General features: G+C 55.1%; 1 protein-coding gene across 3 annotated transcripts in view; it reads right to left on the reverse strand.

Moving 5' to 3' along the window:
* The window catches only part of ADAMTS17 (ADAM metallopeptidase with thrombospondin type 1 motif 17), a 209465-nt gene that overhangs the window by 54208 nt on the left and 130514 nt on the right, over nucleotides 1–24743 (reverse strand). For all 3 annotated transcript variants that reach the window (XM_066355082.1, XM_066355081.1, XM_066355080.1), the window contains 4 exons: nucleotides 21388–21551; nucleotides 16742–16869; nucleotides 10038–10158; nucleotides 4159–4239 (listed from right to left, as the gene is read on the reverse strand). In XM_066355082.1, coding sequence (XP_066211179.1) covers nucleotides 4159–4239; nucleotides 10038–10158; nucleotides 16742–16869; nucleotides 21388–21551 — 494 coding nt within the window. The remainder of the gene's footprint in view (nucleotides 1–4158; nucleotides 4240–10037; nucleotides 10159–16741; nucleotides 16870–21387; nucleotides 21552–24743) is intronic.

Raw genomic sequence — 24743 nt, forward strand, 5'->3', positions numbered from 1 at the left:
AAAGTTCCAAGGGGGAGGCCAGTGACCTCCCGGTCCTTCTGTGGCCGTCTGAGCCCTGAGCGAGAGTCAGTGAGGAACGGCTCTGGGGCCCATCGCGGGCACAAGTCCCTTTCCAAGGCCCTGTCCGCAAAACCATATTTTTTTTCTTAAAGAAAACCCCAAATTAAATCAGTTTTGGTCCCCACACGTTCTCACCCCTCTCGATTCCTTGGGCACCAACCAGAATGCACAACTTAACTTTGAGCATTTTGAGATCCGCATGTACACGAAATTAGGGTTTTCTTTTAATACCTAGAAACACAACGGGGGCTATGGATAGAATTACAAAGGCTTTGACTGAACAGGCTGATAACGGAGTTAAGAACAAAGGGGATAATTCCGTCTGCTTTGCTGGGGAGGGCAATTTTGCTTTCCAGCTCTGGCTGGGCCGCAGGCGGGCCATTTTCAACCACCCTCCGAGACAGAACAGGGCTTGCCGCTGTGTCTTTTGCTGAGAGGCCATTGGCAGCCTCTCATCAGCTAGAGAGACTTCCGCAGGGACGAGGGAGAGGTACCCGTGGGTGGGTCCCTGCTCTCCCTTGCTTCTCGGGCAGGCAAAACCACCTCGACGGCCCGGCCCCGAGGTCGGAGACGGAGGTCTGTTTCAGTCCCTGGCTCTTCCTCCTCCTTGTGGCTGTTTAACCCATTGTTCCTGGATTTCCGGGCAACTGGTGAGGAAAGGATCCTAGACTATCCTGGGGAGCAAGATGGGGGGCACCCCTGATGGGCGGTGCAGGCCTCCCAAGTCAGGGCTGGATGCGGGGCCGTGCAGGTCTGACCTGTCCACAGGCCCGCCCCCACTGCGGGGCCGCTCAGGTCTGACCTGTCCACAGGCCCGCCCCCACTGCGGGGCCGCTCAGGTCTGACCTGTCCACAGGCCCGCCCCCACTGCGGGGCCGCTCAGGTCTGACCTGTCCACAGGCCCGCCCCCACTGCGGGGCCGCTCAGGTCTGACCTGTCCACAGGCCCGACCCCGATGCGGAGCCGAGTAGGTCTGACCTGTCCACAGGCCCGCCCCCACTGCGGGGCTGCGCAGGTCTGACCTGTCCACAGGCCCGCCCCCACTGCGGAGCCGAGCAGGTCTGACCTGTCTACAGGCCCGCCCCCACTGCGGGGCCGCTCAGGTCTGACCTGTCCACAGGCCCGCCCCCACTGCGGGGACCGCGCAGAAGCCCCCAGCCCTCCAGGATTCCGCTGGAAGACTTGACCCGCCGTCAACCCACTTCTAGTCCTGGTGCCGAGCCAGCTCCTTTTACTTCCACTCGGAGCCCTGCCAGTTCCGTTCTTAGCTGTGGACGCGAGCTGCACAGGCATTTCCTGTTCCAGGTGGTTCAAGCAGAGAGCCAGGCAGCGTGGGCTGGAGGTAGGTGGGGTGCAGTTCTGCAGCCACCACTTTCAGCAGATGTTAGCGCAGCTCGGAGCCCCGCGGGCTTGCCTTCCAGGGCCCCCCACCCCGACGAGGCCTGTCTGAACTAACCTCACAAACGTCATGAGCTTTTGGGGACCACCTCTGGGTTTGCCCCTGTGCCTGCACCGGACCCCAGGGCCCGGGGGAGCCTGGGATTGTGATGGGCGGGTGAGGTAAGGAGAGCGAGGTGGGCTCCAACTTCCAGTAGAGGCCCCGAGCTCCTGGGCAGCTGAGAGAGAAGTCATCCTGAGACACTGAACCCATCTCCTCAGCGTGGGGGTTTGCTTCTCTGAAGTCCACACAGGAAGTCATAGCAACAGGCAGGTTGACCGTGACCTCTCCAGTAAACACTCGTCCCCATCTGTCCATCCCGGCTACGACTGGCCAGATCCAAGCAGTTCTGGGAGGTTCCGTGAGTTACAGCAGACCCAGATGTGGTGCAGAACTTGGATGAGCCGCTGAACCCCTAGACTCCCCAGTTTCCTTCTTGGAGAAGCAGGCATGGCAACTCTGTGCAGTCCATTCGGGGGGGACTGGGAGGCGGGGGGGGGGGGGGCAGGTCTGCAAAGCAGGCCAGGGCTCGGTGACCGGGAACCAGTCACCAGTGTTAGTGCGTGTGTGGTCCTCAGGCTTAAGTGAAGAAGGGACCACCATGAGACAGCTCCACACTCACCATTGTTACCTGCTGGCTTTAAAATGGGTTCCCGTTGGAAAGTTCATTTCAGGTAGGAATTAGAAGCTGGGCTATCGCAAGGACCTTGACGTCCTCTGTCCTTTCCCACTGCTACAGAAAAGCGGAGATGACATTCCTATCTTCGCAAGTCACCCGGGCTGGGGTCAGGCAGGGCATGGTGCCAGGAGGTCTCGGGAGCCACGGCCAGAAGCCAAGGGCCTAACTCGCAGGCCCCCACGGGGGCTTCTGTGGAAGCACCAACAGGCCAGCCTTGGAACTGAGCCAGTAGCTCCCGGGATACCATTGCGATTTTTTTTTTTTTTTAAAATAAGATAAAGGTCAGAGGCAAAGTCAGCTTCTGACACCAGGGAGCAGAAACATCATTTGCAGGTGGGGGAGGGCCAGGGTACCATTTGGCAAAGGTAACTTTTAGGGGGGAGGGGCAACACTAGGCCATGGGGCTTCTGAAGCAAATGCTGATGAAGGTGACCCCAACTCCGTGGGCGGGCGGAAAGAGGGTGTGGGCGCTCTGAGAGAGGAGCACAGAGGACATCACTCATTTCAGACGACACATACAGGCATTGTTCTATTTGCAGAGTGACAGCTGGGGACAGCTGCTGAGGATGCAGGCTAGACTGGGACAGAGCCTGCCCGGGGAGGTGGTGAAAACCACGGGGCGGAGGAAGACCAATGTGGACAGCTGCTGAGCAGGCCGCAGGGGCAGCGGCTGGGCTGCCTAGGGCCCAGGAGGGACCCCCAGGGGGCTGGGGAGCCCTCCCTGGTGTGGTCACTGAGGAACAAGAGCTCCTGTCCCCACTCCTGACTTTCTTCAGGGCAGGGGCATGAGGGTCACCTCAGTGTCTGTGAGTGGTCACTAACCCTGAACAACAGGAGGACGGACGGTCTTTGTGGCTGATGTGCCTCACAGAGGTGTGCTCTGTGTCTGTCTCATCAGACTGTGGGTTTCCCAAGTGGAGACCAAGTCTGAGAAAGACGCAGATGGTTGTGCGTCGTCTGCAAAGGCGGGAATGTGGACAAAGACGTCGTTTTTTTTAAATTAGGGATAGAAGACAAAATAAAAGCATGTCACTTGTAACTCCCTTTTAGGCCAAATACCTTCATTCTTCAGTAGCAGCCACAGAGAGGTCACGTCTCACCTATTTATTTTAAATCTCAGCGGGCACCTTGTAATCCAGACTGTGAGACTGTAATACGAGGAAGCTCACGAGAGGTGAGAGGGCAGGCCACCAGCCACCTGCAGGGGACACGGGGCGAGGCTGTGGGGAAGACAGTCCTAGCACACCCTGTCCCAGGGACCTAACGGCAGAGGCAGCCCCCCTGGCACCATAGCCTTCACAGGGCCCGACACAGAGGCCAAGAGGGAGCTCAGGATATGCCCCAAGGGTCTTCTGTGGCTAAGAAAGGGTTCAAATGAGTGCTTCCTCTCAGGCGTTAGCTTGGTTCTGTTGAAGGCAATGAAGACCAGTCTGGGATGGAACCCGATTCTTCTACAGAAAGACCTCAGTGCCTGGAGTTAACGGCACTAACCGCTAAGAAGGTGGGGTACACGGTACTTACTGGAAACCAGTGTTCTCTGGGTTCCCCAGTACATTGAAGGCTGTTCCCTTTTCCCAGCTAAGGGGTCACCCCCAGGGCCAGGGCCAGGGCCAGCCTGCACGCACCTTCCTGCATGTTGGAACCTGTGCCCGTGCTGTCTGGGCTGAGGGTGCTTGCAGCTCTCCTGGTGCTGCTTTGGGGGATGCCTGCTGCCCCAAGTCCTCAGAGCCCCCTTCCTGTCCAAAACTGGTGGTTCCTGCCGATCCCAGGCCTCGTCACCCTCCCCCGCCTTGGGGGTGGCTTCACTCAATCCAAATAGGACAGTCCCCTTTGGGCCGCTCTGATTCCTTGTCTCGCCACACCTAAAACATGAGTTTACAACCCGGTGGCCCAGGAGAATGGTGTTGAACCAAATGACCGGCCCGATCACCCACACCGACTCTTAGCACGGGACTGGCGGCTCCAGTCATTTCTGCATTACCCAGAAAACTGTGAGCGGGCTTGTCCTCCACCACGCGGATCCTCCGAGCTCCGGCAGGAATGACAGCAGCTTCGATATAACCTGTAGTGACAAACCACACAGGTGAACCACACCTGCCCCCTCTCCCAGCAGCCCCACCCCCACCCCCCACCCCCCACCCCCACAGCGATTTCCGAGCCTGGGAGCTGGTACAGCTGTGCCAAGTGAACGCACAGGGTCCTTCCTTGGAGGCCAGAGTCCCTTGGCTGCTGAAATCCCAGAGCACCATTTGTGTGAGTTCACGGATTGAACTGTATCCACCCCCCTCCCCCAAATTCATGTGCTGAAGTGCTAAGCCTCTGTACTCAGAATGTGACCTTATTTGAAACTATGGTTGTCGAAGGTGGAATTAGTTAAGAGCAGGTCATGCTGCCGTAGGGCAGGCCCCCCCGTCTGTATGACAGGCGTCCTGAGAGAAAGGGGAAATCTGGACACAGCACACAGGGAAGAACACGGGGATGTGAAGCAGAGGTCAGAGAGATGCGTCGACAAGCCACGGAACACCAACGTAGGCAGGCAAAGCACCGGGAGCTCGGAGAGAAGGCTGGGACAGGCCCCCCCCCCCCCAGCTCACAGCCTTCAGAGGGAGCCAGCCCTGCTGAGCATCCACACGTACGGACCCCGTCTGTAGGGCGGCCCTAGCACCCTAACTTGGCCTGGGACCCGGCGTGAATGGCGCCTCCGGGAGCGTGTGTGAGGGGTGACACATCTGGACACACTCATCCGTCGGAGGTTCCTTTGCTCTTGGCTGTAGTGTGAACACTCCCCGAGTCCCCAGGGGTACCACAGGGGCTCAGCAGCTTGCTCTGACGAAACACCTGCCTGGCCACCGCGGGCTATTTCCTGCCTCCACAGCCCCTCGGGCATTTCTGCGACCATTGCCGTCTATGATGTTGCAGCACCAGGCTGCAGAGTCGGAGCCAAGAGGCGTGCGCACCAAAGTTAACTCTCCACATTCCTCATCCGGGTAACACTTGCAACTGATGCATGACTCCCACTCCTGATTTTAGGCTTAATTTGGCACAAGCAGCCACACTGGAAAGACACCAGTGTTCCGTCCTTTCTCACATGCCCTTGGGTGCGGAGGTCGGGAAGCCCCGACAAGCTCCGGGCAGGCGCACAACTCAGGTTTGGCTCGTCTCATGTGACCTCGGAGTCCTGGGACAGGGGGGTCACTGTCGTGCACGCGCTCTGCTGACCTTCCTAAGGTGAGCTTCTCCAACCACGACATGGAGGGATCTGATGAAGGAGGAAACTTCCCACGTGACAGGCAGCCCCTCAGTCCACAAACCAGGGTCACCGCCCCGAACTCACCGCCCTCTTTTCAACGGCCCCTGTTCCGACCTAGAGCTCAAAGGCCACCCCAAGGCTGGTGTGAAGGGCAACCCAGGAGGGGAAGGTTCCCATACCCAAGTCCAAAGCACCTTGTTGTCCCTAAAACCAGATGTCCTCGGTATAGAAGCCAGACCCCATCATGTGGACTGGGCACACAAACTCAATTAGAGGGAAGAATTACTCTTTAAGAATTCACGACAGAGTCATCTCTTAGGTCAGGTCGCTAAGACTTTATCTTTGGAATAATTTCCCATGCTCGTCTCTGCCATGAAGCAGGAGAAACCCAGTTAGAGGGACACAATTTGGTTTAAAGAGAAGCCATGGATAAATTCAACGCCTTTGCCATTGTTCTAGAAGGGGCCATTTCTGACCAAAGGACAAGTCATTAGAACGAAGTTCAAAGTGACGTCTTTAAACAGGTTCCAACTCCTCTGATTACTGGTGCTCACAAAGCCATGAGCACATTTTCCTGTGCAAGAATTCTTGTTTGAATTTCCTTAATAGACTTGGTTTTAGATGATTTGGGGGGGGGGGGGAGTTGCATTTTTTTTCCTGGCGTTTTCAGTAACCTTAACTTTCTTTGGAAGAAAACCATTTCGCTGGTAAGGTACCATGAGAAAACACAGGTGAAACCCTGGCTGTGTGGATAAGGACTGGATTTTCCCCCAGGTTGTATCAAATGTATATTAAAAAAAAAAAAAAAAAAACACAACAGAAACCAAATAAAGTTCTTTTTTTGTAATTAATTCAGAGAATATTTGGAGAGGTTTTTTGTATTAGTTTATATTTCCCCCCTTTTTACGAAAGTTGTTTATGAGAGTATTACTGTCTTTGTTTACTCTGGAGGTTGTCTGGGTCTAATTAGAACGAATTCATTGCTTGGGAAGCTCACGAGGCTAGACTAGTCCTCTTGTTCACCCCACAGAACGTGAGGTCAGTGCAGACGAGCCAGCACAAGGCCACGACCTTGAGCCTCAGCAGGAAAGCCAGGAGGATGTTACCAAGTGCCCTCTGACCTGTGGGAAAGCCAGGAGGGTGTTACCAAGTGCCCTCTGACCTGTAGGAAAGCCAGGAAGGTGTACCAAGTGCCCTCTGACCCGTGGGAAAGCCAGGAGGATGTTACCAAGTGCCCTCTGACCTGTGGGAAAGCCAGGAGGGTGTTACCAAGTGCCCTCTGACCTGTGGGAAAGCCAGGAGGGTGTTACCAAGTGCCCTCTGACCTGTGGGAAAGCCAGGAGGATGTTACCAAGTGCCCTCTGACCTGTGGGAAAGCCAGGAGGGTGTTACCAAGTGCCCTCTGACCCGTGGGAAACCCAGCACTGTCATCTGGAAACTTCCTATCCAGCCAAGTGCCACCTGTGGCTCAAGTCTCTGGCACAGCCTTACAATTTTCTGCCAAAATGCCAGGCGTGGCCACGGAGGGCAAGGATGCGCCCCTGGCATGCTGACACATTCCTATCTGGTCTCCAATCAACCCTGGGACTCCTTATCTTGTAGACTAGTTTTAAAGCCAGTTTTATTCCCTTGTTCTTCTTGTTGACAGCCACTCTCCCGCATCAATAATGTGTAAAGCAATCAACAGCCTCCTGTGTTTATCAATTATATGTATGCAATCAACGGCCTCTGAGTTTATCCATGGCACCCTGTGCGGCTCCTTCCCGCCCATCTACCGAGAAAGCATTGAGGCGCATAAGCATCGCAAGGGTCCCACACTAGGCGCTTCGCCTCTGGGACCGCACGTCATGTCCTAACAGCTTACACGAGAAACACTTGGGGGCAGCCTTTGCCATCACACAGGTGGATACCTTCGTGCAAAGATGGTTCTTGACTGAGAAAAATAAACAGATGGCCATCGGTTCGTGTGCACGCTTCAGGAAAAGGTGCCGAGGTGCCTAACCACAGCGGGCACAGCGTCCTTACGTGCCACCATCGCGTAAGGGCTGATTTCCCTACGGGAACCTCGCACCTGGCACAGGGCAGGGGTTCTAACAGCAAACTAGAATAAATACGTGACATACAGTTCTCACCGCACTCAAATGGGATAGATGGTGTCACTCTCCCTTTTAAAAACAGATGGTTTAGAAAAGAAGGTTTTGTTTAAGAACAAAAATGCAAAGGGATGCAGAATTCATGGGTCACTGGGGGTGGGTTCCCAGTAAGAACTCCCATCCAGGTATGCCCTGGAGGTCTGTGGACCCCAGTCACCTTTCTTAGTGCCAAGGACAGCACAGGATAAAGGTAACAGTGTTAAAAACGACAATTTCATGAGCACAGTAAAAACATCCTACCAAGAACTTGCAAATACTACATTCAAGACACTTAGCTATTTCAACGCAGCCACAGGCTTGAGCGCCCCCTCTCCAATGAGAAAAACAGTGTGACTGTCACCTCGAGTGGTTTTCCTCCACAGATAAGCTGTCAACCACCTTATCTGTTCAGAGCTAGGAGGCACCAGGCCTGAGGGTAGTAAGCAACCTCCACTCAAGGTGCCCGGGACTCTGCAAGGACACAGGAGGACATCACGGAGGGCATGGACCACGCTGTCCCTGGGCAGGTCTCCCTGGGTGCTCTCAGCACAAGTATGGAACCACAGGACCCGGGGGGTTCAGACAAGGTCATAAACTTGGGCGAAAAGCTTGTGTTGATTGCTTCGTATCTTTCTGGTATGGTATTTCTCTTTGATACTCACCCTCGAGGGTGATAAGACATTCTGCCTCTGGAGCCGGGAGGAGAGAGATGAAAGGAACCTTGCTATCTGAGCTGACAGCTGCCGAGTCCCTCCAGACACACTCAAGAGTACCTGAGACAGCACCCGGGGGGGCTGGACACCTTTTCTCAGGTGGGTTTTCCCTTCAGCCTGAAATAGTCTGGCCCCTATCCCCACTGATGGTCCATTTCTACTTGTTCTTTAGGACTCAGGGGTCACTCTCCTCTGCCTGCAGCCCTGGGTGAGGCGCCCCACAGTCCCCCCCGCTGAGCCTCACTCATGGACTCAAGCTGTTTCCCTGGGGAGGGGTCCCTTCCTGGTACAGCAACGGACTTGCTGAATAGTTAAGGTTTCAATTCTGTACAGCGCATGCGTCTGATGTAGTCACACAGAATAAAGGCTCATTGGGCGAAAGGACCAAACCCTAGAAGACCAAACGGCCAGGGGTTCATTCACATGGGAGTGAATTCCACGCCCATCTTAAAAAATCAGAACCCCTGCTGCGGTGAGCTTATACTCACAGACCCTAAAGGTGAGGACGTGTGTGTGCGCGGGGAGGGGGGGGGTGAGGAGGGAATAAAACTGCGTTAAACTGTTAAATGAAGGTGTGACATCTGGCAGTGGCTCAGAATGAGAGAACATTTGCAGGCAGGTGGAGCTGACATGGGCTTATGTTTTTCTGAGCGCTGGCTATGGTTTCGTGTCCCAGGAGCTGGAGCAAAGCCTGCTACAGGCCGCCAGCCAGGGTAGGGATGGCCACCCCCAGGATGCGTACCTCGGCCATCTGTCCTGCCACGGGGAACGGACCGCCACGGCCACAGAGGCCGACCTCCCGGGGCGGGAGGCTGCACGCTCGCAGCCACCAACCTCCGGTGCCCAGACAGGGCCGGGCACAGGGTAGGAGGGAGAAAGGGGGCAGCAGAGAAGGCCGTTCCTGTGGACGGAGGAGCGGGTCTGCCCACACCAAGACCACAGGCCCGGAACTGGATGAGACGCCGGGGGAGGGGGGACAATCCAGCCCCGATCTGGGTTCTCTCCTACGGCAGCTGCTTTGTTGCACACGGTGCCGGCTTTCCAAGGTGGGTGGTGGAACCCTCCCACACATTCTCCCCCCTGCGAGAAAGCCCAGGGAGCGGGCGTGGGTGCGGCCGGGCCCCGCCCGCCTTCTGCAGGAGGGCGCCACTGCAGCCGACTCAGTTTATCGGAGCTCAGACCCACATTTAGCTGAAGCCAAGGGTTCCAAGGCTTCCATTTTTAAAATACATTGTTTAAATCATCAGGAAGCCCTGGGTCAGCTGCAGAGGCTTTGTCCCTGCCTGCACTGCTGTCATGGGTGAGGTCCAAGTCTCGTGCCAGGGTCCAAAGAGAGAACATGACGTCAGACGTGGCAGGGCAGCACATCCTCCCTGTGCCCTCCAATGCGGGCGCCACGCCACAGGCAGCAGCAGAGCACTGGGTGTGGCTCATGGGGCTGAAGGCTCAGCTGTGACATCTGTTTATTGTGAACTGGCCCATGGCTACCGGGCCAGGCAGAGCTGCTCCCGTGGACGCCCGGCTCCCTGCAGGGGCCACGGGGCCGACGCGCATTCTCGCACAGGCCTCTGCTTTCTAGACCAGAAGCCTGCATCGCACAGGATGGAATGCCTCTCTGCCTTTCGGAGCCGATGAGACCGGGTTCTAGGTCACCCCATCTGCTATCAACTAGCCCTTAAATGAGAAACACGGGGCTGTCGGAGGAGGGACCAAGGGAATACAATGTACAACTCATGACAGCTGTCCCATCAGGCCTTGCGCTCACCTGTCCCCCGAGAGTGGCTGAAGTCGCCCTTCACCACGCGGCAGGTCTTGCCGTCCCCGCTGCAGACCCCGCACCGGTCCTCTTTGGCCGCTGACCCGATGATTCCATCGCAGCCGATTTTCTAAATGACCAGAGAGCTGGGTTATTCTGTGTTTGGGACCCAGAGGGGCTTTTCATGGGGATGCCCCGCGGAATTGACTGCTCCATCAGGGCCCATGAGGCACGGCGAGGCATGGGGGGGGGGGCGGGGGGGCAGGCACGATACTCTCAGAGGCCCGAGAAATCATTCTAATTTATTTTAAAGTCAGAAGAGAAAAATAAATGAATGAAATCTGGCTTGAAATATGTCTGTCATTATACCCACAGTCATCAAATACATTCTTTTTTAGAAAAAAAAATATATATTTTGCTTTTTATTTTTGCTTTTTTTTTATAAATAACTTTTTATTTTAATGGGGTGACATCAATAAATCAGGGTACATATATTCAAAGGAAACATGTCCAGGTTATCTTGTCATTCAATTCTGTTGCATACCCATCACCCAAAGTCAGATTGTCCTCTTATCACCTTCTATCTAGTTTTCTTTGTACCCCTCCCCCTCCCCCTCTCCCTCCTTCCCTCCCAAAAATATACTTTTTAAAATTAATTTTAGAGGGAAAGGGGGAGGATAAGAAGGGGTGGAGAAGAGAAGAGAGGGGGAGAGAAGGAGGCGGGGGAGAGACAGACATCAGTTTATTGTTCTACTTACTTACGCACTCATTGGGTGATTCTTGTATGCGCCCTGACTGGGGATCGAACCCGCAACCTTGACATATCGGGATGACGTTCTAACCACCTGAGCTAACAAACCAGGTCATATTCTTTAGTATTTTTTATAGAGCAGGGGCCCAGGAAGGCAAAAGAGCTCCCAAAAGTCACTCTGAGACCTGACGTCCCTGCCCCCTTCTAGGGAAACCCGAGGCAGAGGTCACAGGTAGGCAACAGCCATTTTCACACTCCACCCGACGTGGCCCTGATCTCACACGATTCCATAATAGGTGTTCAATAAATGCATAAAAATAATGACCTCTTGGCCCTGGCCGGTTGGCTCAGCGGTAGAGCATCAGCCCGGCATGTGGAAGTCTCAGGTTCGATTCCCAGTCAGGGCACACAGGAGAAGCGCCCATCTCCTTCTCCACCCTTCCCCCTCTCCTTCCCCTCTCTTTCTTCCTGTCCCCGCAGCCAAGGCTCCATTGGAGCAAAGTTGGCCCAGGCACTGAGGACGGCCCCATGGCCTCTGCCTCAGGCGCTAGAATGGCTCCGGCCACAATGGAGCAACGCCCCAGATGGGCAGAGCATCGCCCCCTGGTGGGCATGCCGGGTGGATCCCGGTCGGGAGAATGTAGGAGTCTGTCGTCCCCCTCCCCCCTTCTCCGTCTGGGCTCTGGGCAAAATTGGGATTAGGAGACCGGTTTTCACTACAGGTCCTATGCCTGTCCCTGCCAAGCCCCAGCCTGAGAACCCCCCACCCCAATGGTGCAGTTCAGCTCTCATATCTGAACCAAGACTTTCTCCTATAGGTTTTGATGGACTTTGTATTTTTTTGTGTTTTGTTTTGTTTTTCTTTTTCTGACTGGGAAGAAAGGCACTTCCTTCCATTTTCAGCTAAACAGCCATCTTCCAGCGACGCCCTCGTTCTCTCCCTTCCATTGCAGGGACGGCACTGACTTACTCTGATTTGGACTGAAGGCTGCCGGGCGGGTGGCATGGTCCCCACCCCCACCTGGCCTGGGCTCCTGCTAGCCAGCTCCTCCTATTCCTGTCCCCTTTCCCGGCTTCACCCTTGTTTTGTTGAACTACATGTCATTTCTCCAGATGGACGCCTGGAAAACAGCATTTCTGAGTTCTTCTATATCTCAAAATTACTTTATTTTGCTCTCATGCTTGGTGGGTGACTTGGCTGCAGACTTCTGTAATTACCTCCATTTTCTGCCAGGGTGAGTTTTTTGTTTGTTTTTCTTGGTCTTTTCTTATTCCTGCTTCTGGTTTTTCTTCAAATGGCACATCATCTCTGGCTGACCACTCATGCGGGAGAGGGAGGCTCGCAGAACGACCAACGCGGGAGCTCGCTTTGAGAGAGGGGGTGGGTAGGTGGGGTGACCTGTGGAGGGCTTCCACTCAGGACCGGTGGGTGGAAGGCTGGAGTCTCCTCTGCGAAACTCAACAGGGTAAGTGCCAATGCTCAAGGACCCGGAGGTGGTCATGCACCTGCGGACTGTCCCTGAAGTCTGTCCCACAACCCTGGACAGGAGCTCTGATATTCTGCCTGAAGATAATAGTCCACAGTCCCCCGAACTCCCAGTGCAGAGCCAGGCAATGGCCAGCTGGGCTGCGCAAACCCCTGACGGGTCTCATTATCGTCGGCCAGTTCCTTAGCCCCATCCTCTACCCCAAATCCTGGACCTCCTCAAGCACATTCCTTTGTTCCGGCTACAATTCTCCTTTGGTTCCGGTTCTGGCCTCTGCTACTTTGGGAAACTTCCATCCACTTCTGTCATCCAGAAAGTGGGGGCATCTTTCTTTTGTCAGAGGGTGACCCCTACTTCCCCTCACCGTGCGCCTGCGCCAGGCGTCCAGGGTTGGAAGAGGCGCGAGCACATGACTCAGCCTACTAGAGTCCCCCAGAAGCTGGTGTGGGAGGTTAATTAGATAACAGGGTGCAGGGAATGACTTCAGTCGCTTAGGCCTGCTACTAATAAAGCTTTGGCACCAATTGTCACACACTTCAGAGATGTCAGCCACAGGGGTCAGGATGTGAAGAAAAGCAGTGACCGGGAGGGCATTGTTGAAATACGGGCCCAACCAAGCATTAAACACCCAGTGTGTTTGCTTGTCTGCTTGTTACCCTTTCTTTACATGGCGGGACTCTGAAGCCATAGTCTCTTATAGTCCACCTAAGTCCCACCAGTGATTCTACTGCCTAGTAGACCACTGCATACAAATAAAAATTCTGTACAATGGAAACGGTCCGTCTAAATGGGCTCCAGACTCCAGAAGCACTTCTTTTGTCCTACGCGCAGGGTACCACGCCTCCTACACACCCACTCATTTTGCTTCTCTTTTCAACATGCAATCCAAAGCTACCGTCTAAGCCAGCTCCCGCTGGGAGTGGGGGGAGGTGCGGAGGGAGCGATACACAGATCATCAGACCCGATTCCTCTGCGGAGGAAGGTGTTTTATTTTGCCAGCTGTCCGTCAGGCCTGGCCTATGCGCACGGGTTAGGGTTCCTAGGAAGCGTGACCCTCCCCAGAGTTGGCTGCGCCTGTGCGTGAGGCGCTCGGGCCTTCAGGGAGAGCCAAGCACATCCGGTCCCTGGTGCGTTCCGATGTGCCCGTCACTTGGACGCACCCGCGGAAGGTCAGCGGCCCCGAGGCACGCGGGACATTCAGAGGCATAGGAAATGTGATGTCTCCCTCCGCCTCTGGAGGCCAACAGGAGGGATCGTTAGCTGCGGGGCTCCTGATTTATAGGGACTTGCTGAAAAATAGACAGTGTTTGTGTTTCTTCCCTCTGCGCACTCTTGCTTTTACGAGCGCCGTTAAGTTGCATTTCAGCGTGGTAAGTAATTTGTGACTCACTGAAATGAAACTTAACTCAGACCTCATAAAAGAAAAAAGAAAAAAAAAAAAACAGAAGAAAATGGTGTTTCCATGTTCCCTGTTATGGTTTGAATTGGTCCCGTGTCCCCTCTGGTCCCTACCAGCCCGGGGTGGTGCTCCTCAGAATTTCCCACAACGCCTGCTGCTGCCCCCCAAAGAACGAAATTAATAGCTGAAGAAACAGAAGGAAAACGCTAGGAAGTAAACCACGGCAATGTTTCTGTAAGTGCTGCCTAGTGTAACTTGGGTAATTTCTACTTCTTCTCCGTTATAATTAGATTATACCCATGGATAGATATAGATCTTCTGCTGTAAAACCCGGAGACTTTTTTTATTATTATTATTATTACTCTTACTATTCTTCTCTTTAAAACCAATTTTCCTTGCCTTGCTCATTCACAACCACCACAGGAATCCAGAACATTCTACTTTGGCAGTGACTAGAACTAGGATAAATACTGTGTTCGTATTTAATTTCCTATCATCTTATTTAAGCAGGCTCCCTTTAATGTATTATAAAAATTCATCCCCTATGACTTTACTAATTTGGCTTTTCGTGACATTTGACATGATACGATGGGGCTAAAAGGAATCTTTACAGTTTCTCTCTGAAGAATGAATATTGTTAGAAAAATTGCAGATGGTATTTTTAACTTCCTTCAGAAAGTGAGTTGTTTCTTAACCTTTTAACCTCACGTGGTGCTTGCAAGTAGGTGCTGCCAATGTCTACCAGGACAGAGGTCCTTCTCCTAGGACTGGTGGGCTGCCTGGAGGCGGTGGGTCACATGAGGTGCGTGCATGCAGAGAAGGCAGCACTTTTGAAAGCTGATGGGGGGGGGGGGTCCGATCAGCAAGGTGGCTCCAAGGAAGCCCTTCCACTTACTGTGGAGCAATGTGAAAGGTGTTATTGTTAACTCTGTGTTCCAGCACCCCTACCTCGAGGGGCATGCTTGGCTAGTGCTACACTCAGTACAGGGGCCAGTAAGTGCAATGACAATGACGGTGGTGGGGGAACTTGTGACAGATGGAAGGGTGGAGATGAAGTGACGTACAGAAAGGCCAGTGTCCCCAGGTCATTCTCTGCCACCCCAATGGCCCGGTGGGACCCTATGACCACAGACGTAAGGCTATGATGATGTCTTGAGTGGCATCTCATCTGCATCATACTGACTAAAGAGCAGAGAGTGTTGCTATCCTGGTACAGGGCAGATGCCCAGCGTTGGCAAGAACACTGCCGACGATGGCAAGGGTTCTGGAGGTGGTCGGTTGGAGCTGCCCTAAAGGGCACAAGTGCCTTTATTTGAGACACTGTTCCTAGCATGTCACTAGGCTACAGGATGGCCCAACCTCACAGAAAACTGAGCAAAGAGACACCCTGCATGTGGCTTGCCAGCAGGTTACAGGGGACCCTCAGCAATTCCTCCTTTCAGCAATTAATGCTAAGACCTCTGTTCACACGAGGCGGCAGCCCTGAGGGTCTTCTCATCCTAGTTCACTGCCTCCTTCCCCTGGAGGGCGCTGGGCGAGACTCTCGGGCACCAAGTGTCTATCACCCACAGGGATCCGCGTTTGGTAACAAAGCCAGGCAGTGCCAATCGAGTCTGGATACTGTCAAGCTTTCCCGAAAATATCCCAGATTGGGATAAATTTGGACTTTGTAGGGGAAAAAAAAAATCTTCCCTCCGCATTTCAACCAAGGGTTGAAACGGTTGGCTGTAGGGGTCATCCTAGAAGCTGTCTCTGTGTCTTCCTGCCTCTCTCCCTTTCACTTGCTCCCCCAAACCTTGCTGCCCACGTCCTCAGCCGGGCACGGGACGCAGCAATAATGAAGCAGATCTGTTGTCCTCAGGGGGTGAGTGGGCTCCAGGACTGGGGACAGGATTGTGGCAAAATTAAGGGGGGACGACAGCTTCTCTACCCTATGACCCGTGGAATTTACAGCTTTTCAGGCTTTTTGTTTTTTGGGTTTTTTTGTTTGTTTGTTTTTTACTATTTTGCTGAAACTGAGGATGAGAGATGGTGTCAACTTCAGGAGGAGTGGGGACATTGACTCATCTGTAGCCACATGACTCCTGGGGGCTTTTCTCCTGGTGGAATCGGAAGACCCTTCTGTGGCCCTTGGTGAGTGGACCCCTTGCTTGGTCTCACGCAAGTCAGGGAAGGCCACACAAGGAGAGGCAGAAGTCAGAGGTAAGACCTGGTTTTCCTTTCTACATCAAACGCCCATAGACCTGACCCCCGCCTGCCTGCTCAAGGCTTGGGGTGTGGGGAGGTGCTGTGTCCTCCAACTCTGGGTGGCTCACTTGCCGAGGACACAGCTGAGAAAGCTTGGCCACAAGGGTAATGACAGCGTGCGTCTGAGGTTGGGCGGAGAGGGCTTTCTGGGGCTCTCACATGACAGGCTCGGACTGCACTGAGTCACCAGGAAATGAGGCACACATGGCACCGTCCAGGGGGCATCCCCTGGGCCACTCCCGGCCCCCCGCTGCTGCACTCAGGAGGGTGCCCTGCTGACAGGCAGAGAGCAGCGGAGTCTCCTAAGTCCCGCCAGGGCGGGAGGACCTGGCCACAGGGGGGCCCCAAGCGCGGGCACCCTCCCCCTTCCCCTTCTGTCTCCTTAAAGGACATTTATCATTGTTCTGATGAGTCACAGACAGCAGACATCCAACATGGGGATGGGGATGGGGACTATATCCCAGTGGGTGGAATGGTCCCCCAAAGCCAGACCTGTGTACCCCCTGGGTCCCACTCGCACAGGAACCTGCTCGGTTCTATTTGTTTTGTAACCCAGTCTAGTCTCTCAGCATTGCACCTGCTCGTCCCTCAGTCACAACGTCTGAAGTTACTTCAACATTTTTTGAACATTTCAGAACCTCATCTCCAGGCTGGCCTGCTGGTGACCCTGTAGGAGGGGTGCCAGACTGTGGGAGGCAGCACCCCGGCACCTTTCTCAGAAAACCCACTCTCGCGGGTGTCCCAAGGCCCCTGCCCCAGGCCGAGCCACTCTGGAGAGAGGGAGCCTCCCCTTCGGAGCCCCACTGAGGACACAAAGAAAGCACGTCACCTGGCAACTGCCGTGGACACAGAGGTCGGTCTCGTAGGGCCCGCAGGGCGTGCCATCCAGGACCCTCTCGGCCACCAGCAGCGGAGACTCCTTCCCCAGGGGTGAGCAGTACAGTTCACACGGCTTATCTGAGGAGGGAGAGAGGGGTGAATGTTGATATGAGAAAGGACATGCGGGCCACGCAGGGTGCAGGCCGTGATTTTGCAAAGGAATCTGCAGAGAAAGAAATACCAACACCTCTGTGTTGCCTCCGCTGGGACCTGTGTCTGCACCACGAGTCAACCTCGTGAGTCCTTCCAGTGGTCCTGGGTGGGTGAGTGGGACCAGTCAGAGTCTCTTTCCCCACCGTGACTTCACAGTCAGGTCTTAGTTGACTGGGCCAACATTGGCCATCTGACCATATCTGGACCAGAGTCTCTCTCCTGGGACATCAACATGGTAATTCTGACAGAGATGTTGTGTCCACTAACGGTTGGTGGATCTCAAAAAAGTCTAGACAACCTTGTCTGCAGTTCAGGAATTGCAAAAGCTCTGAGCGTGGCAAGCACTTCCTTCCCTCTGTGGCGAGCACACTGGCCAGCGGGACCAGCCCTGGCTGACAGGAGGTTGTCGGTCATGCCCAGTGTCCCATGCCCAGTGTCCCAGTGGAGACTGGTGTTCATGGGTTCCCTGGGAGAGGCGTCCATGTATCCAACGGTGGGGTGTTTCCCCAGACCTCACTGAGGGTATTAAGTAATAAATGGTTGCTGCACTGTTGTTACCTAGCCCATAAAATCCTCAAATTCTGAACCACATCTGGACCCAAAGGACTTGGGTTTAAGGGGTAAGGACTTACATGGTAGGCTCTGGGGGCCACCCCTCGGCCTGCATGTGGGCCTTCTGCAGCGAGGGCAGGAAGGAATGACTCGTCAGTGGTATTGGACGTGGAGAGCAGCTCCCGACATCTTCAGAGGCCCCAGCCTCAGAGCCTCACCCTGGCCCCGAGGACCCGTTCCATCTCTTTTGCTAAGCGACTCTAGCCAGCCCGGCTGAGTGGGAGCCCGAGAACCCTCCCCGTCCTCCTCTCCGTCCCCTGGGAGGCTCCGACCTGGAGGGGGTCCGCCCTGCTGGGGAGAAGGAGCCGGGAATGTGCATCTGCGTCCAGACGCGGCCTCTGCCAAGCCCTCCAACACTTCCGCGGGCACGTGGCCTGCCGGCCTGGCCAGGACAGCCCGAGCTCTTGAAGGTTTCCACTTAAATGCGATTCCACGGGGAGAGCAGAGACGGGTGGGTTTGGCGAGGAGCCATCGCCACGGGTTTCTGTCGAGGCTTGTGCACGCCGAAATATTTTCTAAGGAGAGTCTTTGTCTTTGGTTGGAGGTGGTGTGTGGATTTGTGGTCCTGAGTCCTGCCTTGGAAAATCTACCTTTGCAAGAATTTCCTTTTTTTTCTTTTTTCAATAGGAGGGAAAAAAAAAAGAAAACACATAGCTTCTCCTTTCATGAACTGTGGGTAACCCGCCAAAGAATTCCACAGTGATAGCAGTGCTATGAATAGGGCAGTCATAATGGGCTTCAGAGGGGCCCGGAGCCTGACCGCAGGAACCGGGCCTGTCGTGGCCACGCGAGAACTGTGCCTTCCACAAAAGAGCGTTCTGCGAGGAACACACAGAATCTGTATTCTCCCCCCTAACCGCCGCCCCCTCCCCCCACCCTCTGAACTGGCCATTTATTATTGAGTCTTTAGCTTTGCGAAATGCTTTTTTTTTTTTTTTTTTAAAGTGCTGGCCCCTGTTTCTGTCGGAGAAGAAAATGAAACTGAATTATGTGACGAAGTCCTGACGATTCCACAAAAGCCCTGAACTTGGTGAGAGGTCTCCACTTCACAATGCTTCCTGGAGGTCGGCCGCCCCGATCAAACTTGAGGTTGGCTTTTCAGACCAAAGGCGGGGGGGGGGGGGGGGGGGGAGCACACTGGCTGTCATGATTTCTTGCTTTGGGAGAAACGAGTAATAATAAAAGAAGGCAAAAAAAGCAAGCGGGTGAAAACACCCGGAAGGCAGTCCTCTTCCCCAAGTAGCCACGCCACAAGGCCGCCGGGAGGGGGGCACCTGGGCAGAGGCGTCGGTCTCTGTGACATACCTCGGCCATGGGGACAGTCCGGTACCTGAGGAGGTCAGCCATCCCACAGTGGTGAGAAGGCAGTGGGGAGGGAGTTTACTCTGGAGTTAGAGAAATGGGTGGAAAAACAGACATGGAAGGGGGGTTTCTGCGTTGAGTCAACGAGGCAGGAGGACTAAACACCGAAGCGAGAGAGGAAGGGGAGGACAAGGGCTGCGCACAGAGCGGCGTGGAGATGGGAGAGGGCGAGTCGGTCTCGGCCTGACCCCCCCTGGCTCCCAGGAAGCGGGCAAGGACCCAACAGAGCACCTCTGTGCTCGGCCACTCTGGGGACAGCGGCAGGTGTAGGCACGAATGTGGCAGCTGCTGCCAGTGCTGCCTCCCTCCTGCTTAGGGGTCCACGTGTGCCTGAGACCTCTGGAAGCCTCCTGGGTTTTCCTATGTCCGATGGACGGCCAGACAGACAGCATTGAGGGTCAGGCATGTTCCTCCTGGGAGGGTGGCTCTCCTCTCTTCCCTGTCTGCAGGGGAAGCTTGGGTGCTAAAGGCTACGCTTTAGAAGTCTACTGGGGAGGGGACAATGTACAGCTAGAATCACACAGCTCCCAAAGGTAGTGTCCTTTAAAAAAAAAAAAAACAGGAAATGTCGACCCTGGCCAATTGGCTCAGTGTGTGGATGTCCTGGGTTTGATTCCTCATCAGAACTCACAGGAGAAGCAACCATCTGCTTTTCCAACCCTCCCCCTCCCCCTTCTGTGTCTCTCTTCCTCTCCTGCAGCCATGGCTCGATTGGTTCGAGTGCATCGGCCCCAGGCGTTGAGGATGGCTCCATGGAGCCTCTATCTCAGGTGCTAGAAATAGCTCAGTTGTGAGCATGGCCCCATATGGGGGTTGCTGGGTGGATCCCGGTTAGGGTGTATATGAGAGTCTGTCTATCTCCCCTCCTCTCACTTGGAAAAAAAAAGCAACCCCCCAAAAAAACAAAAATAAGGAAAGGAAATTTCCAGGGAGCTCTCAGATGCTTAAGAAAAGCCCACGGCTGAGTGGGTTGTATGACCTGCCAGGTCTGAGAACACCCCATGACACTGCATAAGTCGGTTCAGAGTTGACGGGTCAGGTTGCTGGATTTGAGACCTGCAGGCCCTAATTCCCTGTGGTGTCTGGGCCTGGTCCCCACACAGCGAGGCACCCTCGAGCTCATAAGCAGGTTTCGGAGGTACCACTGCGATCCCAGGGCAGAGACTTCAGACCCAGCACAGGAACCCCACTTCCCTGCGGAGGACGTGAGAGTCTGTGTCCACACCGAGCCAGGCTGCTCCGGTTCTCACGAGGAAGATCCTGCGCTCGGCACTCATGAAACCACGCTTTCCATCTTCTGTGGGTGCCGGGCTTGAGAGTCTGTGTCCACACAGAGCCGGGCTGCTCCGGTTCTCACGAGGAAGATCCTGCGCTCGGCACTCATGAAACCACGCTTTCCATCTTCTGTGGGTGCCGGGCTTGAGAGTCTGTGTCCACACAGAGCCGGGCTGCTCCGGTTCTCACGAGGAAGATCCTGCGCTCGGCACCGTGAAGCCATGCTTTCCGTCTTCTCTGGGTGCCGGAAACCAGACGCTCGCCGGCTGTTCTCCGAGTCAGCGCGTCCAGAACCAGGGTCAGCCTCCTCTCTGTGTCTCGTCAGCCCCAGCAGCCGAGACGTGTCGCATCACCTGCGGCCTCTTGCCGTCTGCACAGCCCGTTTCGCATGTTAAAGGAGGTTAACGGACGCAGAGCTCACTTGCGCCTGGCCTGTGTGAGCTCAGTAAACGGGACCATATTGTCATTGTCGGAACACGGTCAAGTTCCCCGGAGATGGATGGAGTTTGAAGTGTTAAAAAGTTCGGACCTAAGATCCCATGGGTCCTTAGCCATGACAGACATCACAGATCCTACAGGACAGGAAACACTGCCCAGGACGGTCCTGGCCACTAGAAATGCTTGCCACAGCCCCATGGCCACAGTCCCTTAACTTGGAGAAAAGCTCTTAGAAGAAAATGGGGCCCTAGGCTTATTATACTCTTCACTAAAGCTGTAAACCATCCTCAAAACCTTCCCACTGAAGAGGAAGAGCCGACCCCAAAGGAACTGAGAAAAGAAACACGAGAACACATCGCCCCCAGACACCCCGGGACACGGCAGAGGCACAGAGCCATGGCCCTGGCCCTGGCCCCGCCCAGCCGCCTCCTCCTCACGCTGGGTCCCACCCCCACCCCTGCACATGGCAGGGAGCGGCAGGGAGCCAGCACACTCGCTTGGCTGCAAACGGGGGCGCTGGAGGGATCTGGGCCGCTGCCTGCCTCGCAGCTGCTTCAGGGAAATCTCACTGAGCCGGGTCATCTGAGTCCAATCCCACTGCTCAAGAAGTGGGTCCAAGGCGGAGTTGGGCAGGAGGACAGGAGTCCTCCTGGGGTGGGCTGCGGGGCGTGGAGGGGGGCACCCTCTGGGTTTCCCTAGAGGGTGTTTGTGTCCTCGGGAAAGCGGGCAGGAGAAGGACGCGCCCTATCCCTTTACCGTCCACCACCGCAGCGGTCAGCAGGCCCTTCTTGCTGCTCAGCCGGTCGTGCGCCTGGCACTGCTGGTCCCGGAAGCTGGGCAGGCCCTTGGGGCAGGGCGAGTTCTCACAGACGGCGTGCTCCACGCTGGTGCCCAGGCAGTGCGCACCTCCAGGCCCGGGGCTGTGAGGGGGGAGAGAATGGCCCGCGTTAACCAGACCAACCGAGCAGCGGAAACAGCGGGGCGTTCGCTTTGGCCTCCTTGCCTGGAAGTGGGGGGCAGGCAAGGTTTCCAAAGCACCCCCCTTAGCAGCCCCAACCCCATTCCCAGCCCCACGTGGACAGCGTGTTTAAGCAAGCCGCCAGGAAAAGGCATCCAGGAACCGGAACACGAGGTCATCTGGAAATGCAGTATGGGGAGCACCCGTTCAGCAAGGTCCGCAGGCTGCGCCCTGCGTCCGGACTGAGAACCTGGCTGTCCATGACAAGAACACCCCACGGGAGATTCTGGGGGGGGGGTGTGGTGCTCGTTGTCTCTGGTCCTCTATCAAATGAAGGCCTTTGACGCGTTTCTCGGTACACCCCCAAGCCCGCCCCTTGGCAAGATGAGTCAAGGAGTGGGTCTCAGTTACTTTGTAATGAAAAGAGTCGGTATGTTAAGTCACTCGCTGGTGGGCTTTGGGGAGAGGCTGGTCAGATCTCCGTTCTGAAACCTTTACGTGGGCAAGTCTGAGGCCACGTGTGCTCAAGGACGTGGTCGTGGGCCCTAGACACTCTGAGCTTAGACTGGGGTTGGAAGCATCTCCAGAGACCCAGCTGTGTTCTCCGAGTCCACGTGCGAGGGGGCATCACGGTGCCCCCAGGGAGGGGCTCTGACTTCTGATCTCCAAATTAGGGAACAGCAACCCATCAAAGGTTTACGGGGTCTGAGAACAGAGGGACCTTTTGTTCTCCTGCCTGCCTGGACCACCAGCAAGGCCAGACAGAAGTAAGAGAAATAAACGGCCGCACGGTGTGCTTGGGAAGACAGAGTTTCAGGCAGGCACCCTAAGAGCCAGGGCCCGAGTGCCAAGTGCAGACAGATGAACGAACTCCTGTGCCACAAAGCACGGCGTGGACTGAACAGAGAGGGGCTGCCCCAAAGAGCCACGTGGACCAGCAGGAGGAACATCTCTGCAGCAGGCGAGCTGCCACAGCTGGGACCAGAGAGAAAAGATGGGCAGGGATGGTGAGAAGTTACAGCTGGAATTGTGTCCTTCCTGAAACTCTTACGCTGAAGATACCCAGAATGTGACTCGATTTGGAAACAGGACCCCTGTGGAAGGGATCAGCTAAGACGAGGTTGTACTTGAGTAAGGTGAGCTCCTACTCCAAAACAGTAGGTCATCTGGAAATGCAATATGGTGAGCACCCGTTCACTGCGTCCTGCATCCAGACTTAGAACCTGGCTGTCCATGACAAGAACACCCCACGGGAGATTCTGGGGGGGGGGGGGTGCTCGTTGTCTCTGGTCCTCTATAAAATGAAGGCCTTTGACGCGTTTCTCGGTACACCCCCAAGCCCGCCCCTTGGCAAGGTGAGTCAAGGATATAGGTCTGGATACTACGTCTAGAAACAGAATATCCCTCTTTGGAGCAATGCCAGCTCACACAGGGAGGGTGTCGCATGAAGAGGAAGACAGACACCTCGTGATGCTTGTGCAGGCGAGGGGACACTGAAGACAGCCAGCAAACCGCCAGAAGAAAGGCACGGAAGAGACGGTTCCTCCCAGCCCAGGAAGGAGCCGATCCTTCCGAAACTTTGACCTTGGACCTGCAGCCTCCACAACTTGGGGAGAATATATCTCTGCTGTCTGAGCCACCCAGATAGAGGGAGTTTGTTACGGCAACTCTGGGAGATGTCACCCCGTGTGGCGAGGACAGGATGCATTCTCCATGAACTCCGAGGCAGCCTCAGGGAAAATGGGGCCAAGAACTCCTGACAGGGTGGGGAGTCCAACACGGACTAACACGGGGTTCCAAAACACACGTTAGGTTGGTTTCTAGATAAAGAAAGCCGTGTTTCCTACACACTTGAGGGCATAAACAGATTCCTCCATGTCCCGTCATGAACGTTCCAGGTGCCATCAGGCTTTGTTTGAGCTTCCGTCGCCCTCCGCCTCCATCAGTGGAGTTTTCTGGGTATATGTCCGACTGACCCTCATGTGCCAGCCACCGTCACACCTCGGAGCAGGCGGGTGGAGGGATCCGACGGGACGCAGCCCTGGACCCAGCAGGAAGGGAGGCTGTGGGATTCTGTGCATGCCTCGGGGGTGATTCCGTCCTGGACCTTGTACCCTGTCTCTCTCTCCACGGCCAACCTTCTCCCACTGACAACATCTCTTTGCAGCCCCCTCCTCCGCCCTATCTCGCTCACTGCCCCACTTCCCCGGCCCCCAAATCTGCCACCTCACCTTGAAGCCTGTTTTCCCTCCCGACCCGAACTCTCTCCTGACCTGGCTTGGGTCCCTGCCACGCTGCTTACCACCGACCTTGTGAAATGCTGACCTGGGCTCCCATCTCTTCCTGCTCCTCTGCAGGCTCCCACAGAGAACCTGACACGGGCGAGTCTTTAAGCAGCAACAGTTAGAATGAATTGAACTCTCTTATTAGAATTCATCCTGGCCCTGGCTGGTTGGTGGTTCAGTGGATAGAGTGAGGGCCCAGCAAACGGATGTCCTGGGTTCGATTCCTGCCTCCTGTCACACAGGAGAAGTGACCGTCTCCTTCTCCCTGCCTCCTTCTCTCCCTGTTCTCTCTCTTCTCCTCCCACAGCCAGCGGCTCGATTGGTTTGAGTGTGGCCCAGGGCACTGAGGATAGCTCTGTTGGAGCACATAAGCCTCAGGTACTAAAAATAGCTCAATACCCGAGCATCGTCCCCCGATGGGGGTTGCTGGGTGGATTCTGGTTGGGGCACATGTGGGAGTCTATCTCCCCTCCTCTCACCTAAAAAAAATTGAAGGAAAAAAAAAAAAAGAAATTCATCCTTAAATGACCAAAAGACAGAGGGTAACGTCAGGGAAGACAGTGCAACAGGAGGGACCAGGAATCCGTCTCTCCACCTAGACAACTGTACTGGCAAAACTGTTTGAAAGAACAAGGTCAAATTTGGGGAGTCTGTGGGAAAGGTCGCAGCCTCTAGGAGACAACTCGACTGGTAAACTGGGGTTCAATTTAGTCAATTTGAGTTTTAAGTGTGGTGGTGGCTGTCTGTTCCCCACGCCCCAGCCCTGTGGCCAGCAGGGCGGATGACAAGGACCTTATCCTCCAAATGTCTGGGAGGGGAGGTGCCAGCAGGTTGAAACCTCATCCTGAAACGAAGTGCACTCAACCAAG

The sequence above is a fragment of the Saccopteryx leptura genome, chromosome 13 (assembly GCF_036850995.1).
Source record: "Saccopteryx leptura isolate mSacLep1 chromosome 13, mSacLep1_pri_phased_curated, whole genome shotgun sequence".
Taxonomy (NCBI): Eukaryota; Metazoa; Chordata; class Mammalia; order Chiroptera; family Emballonuridae; genus Saccopteryx; species Saccopteryx leptura.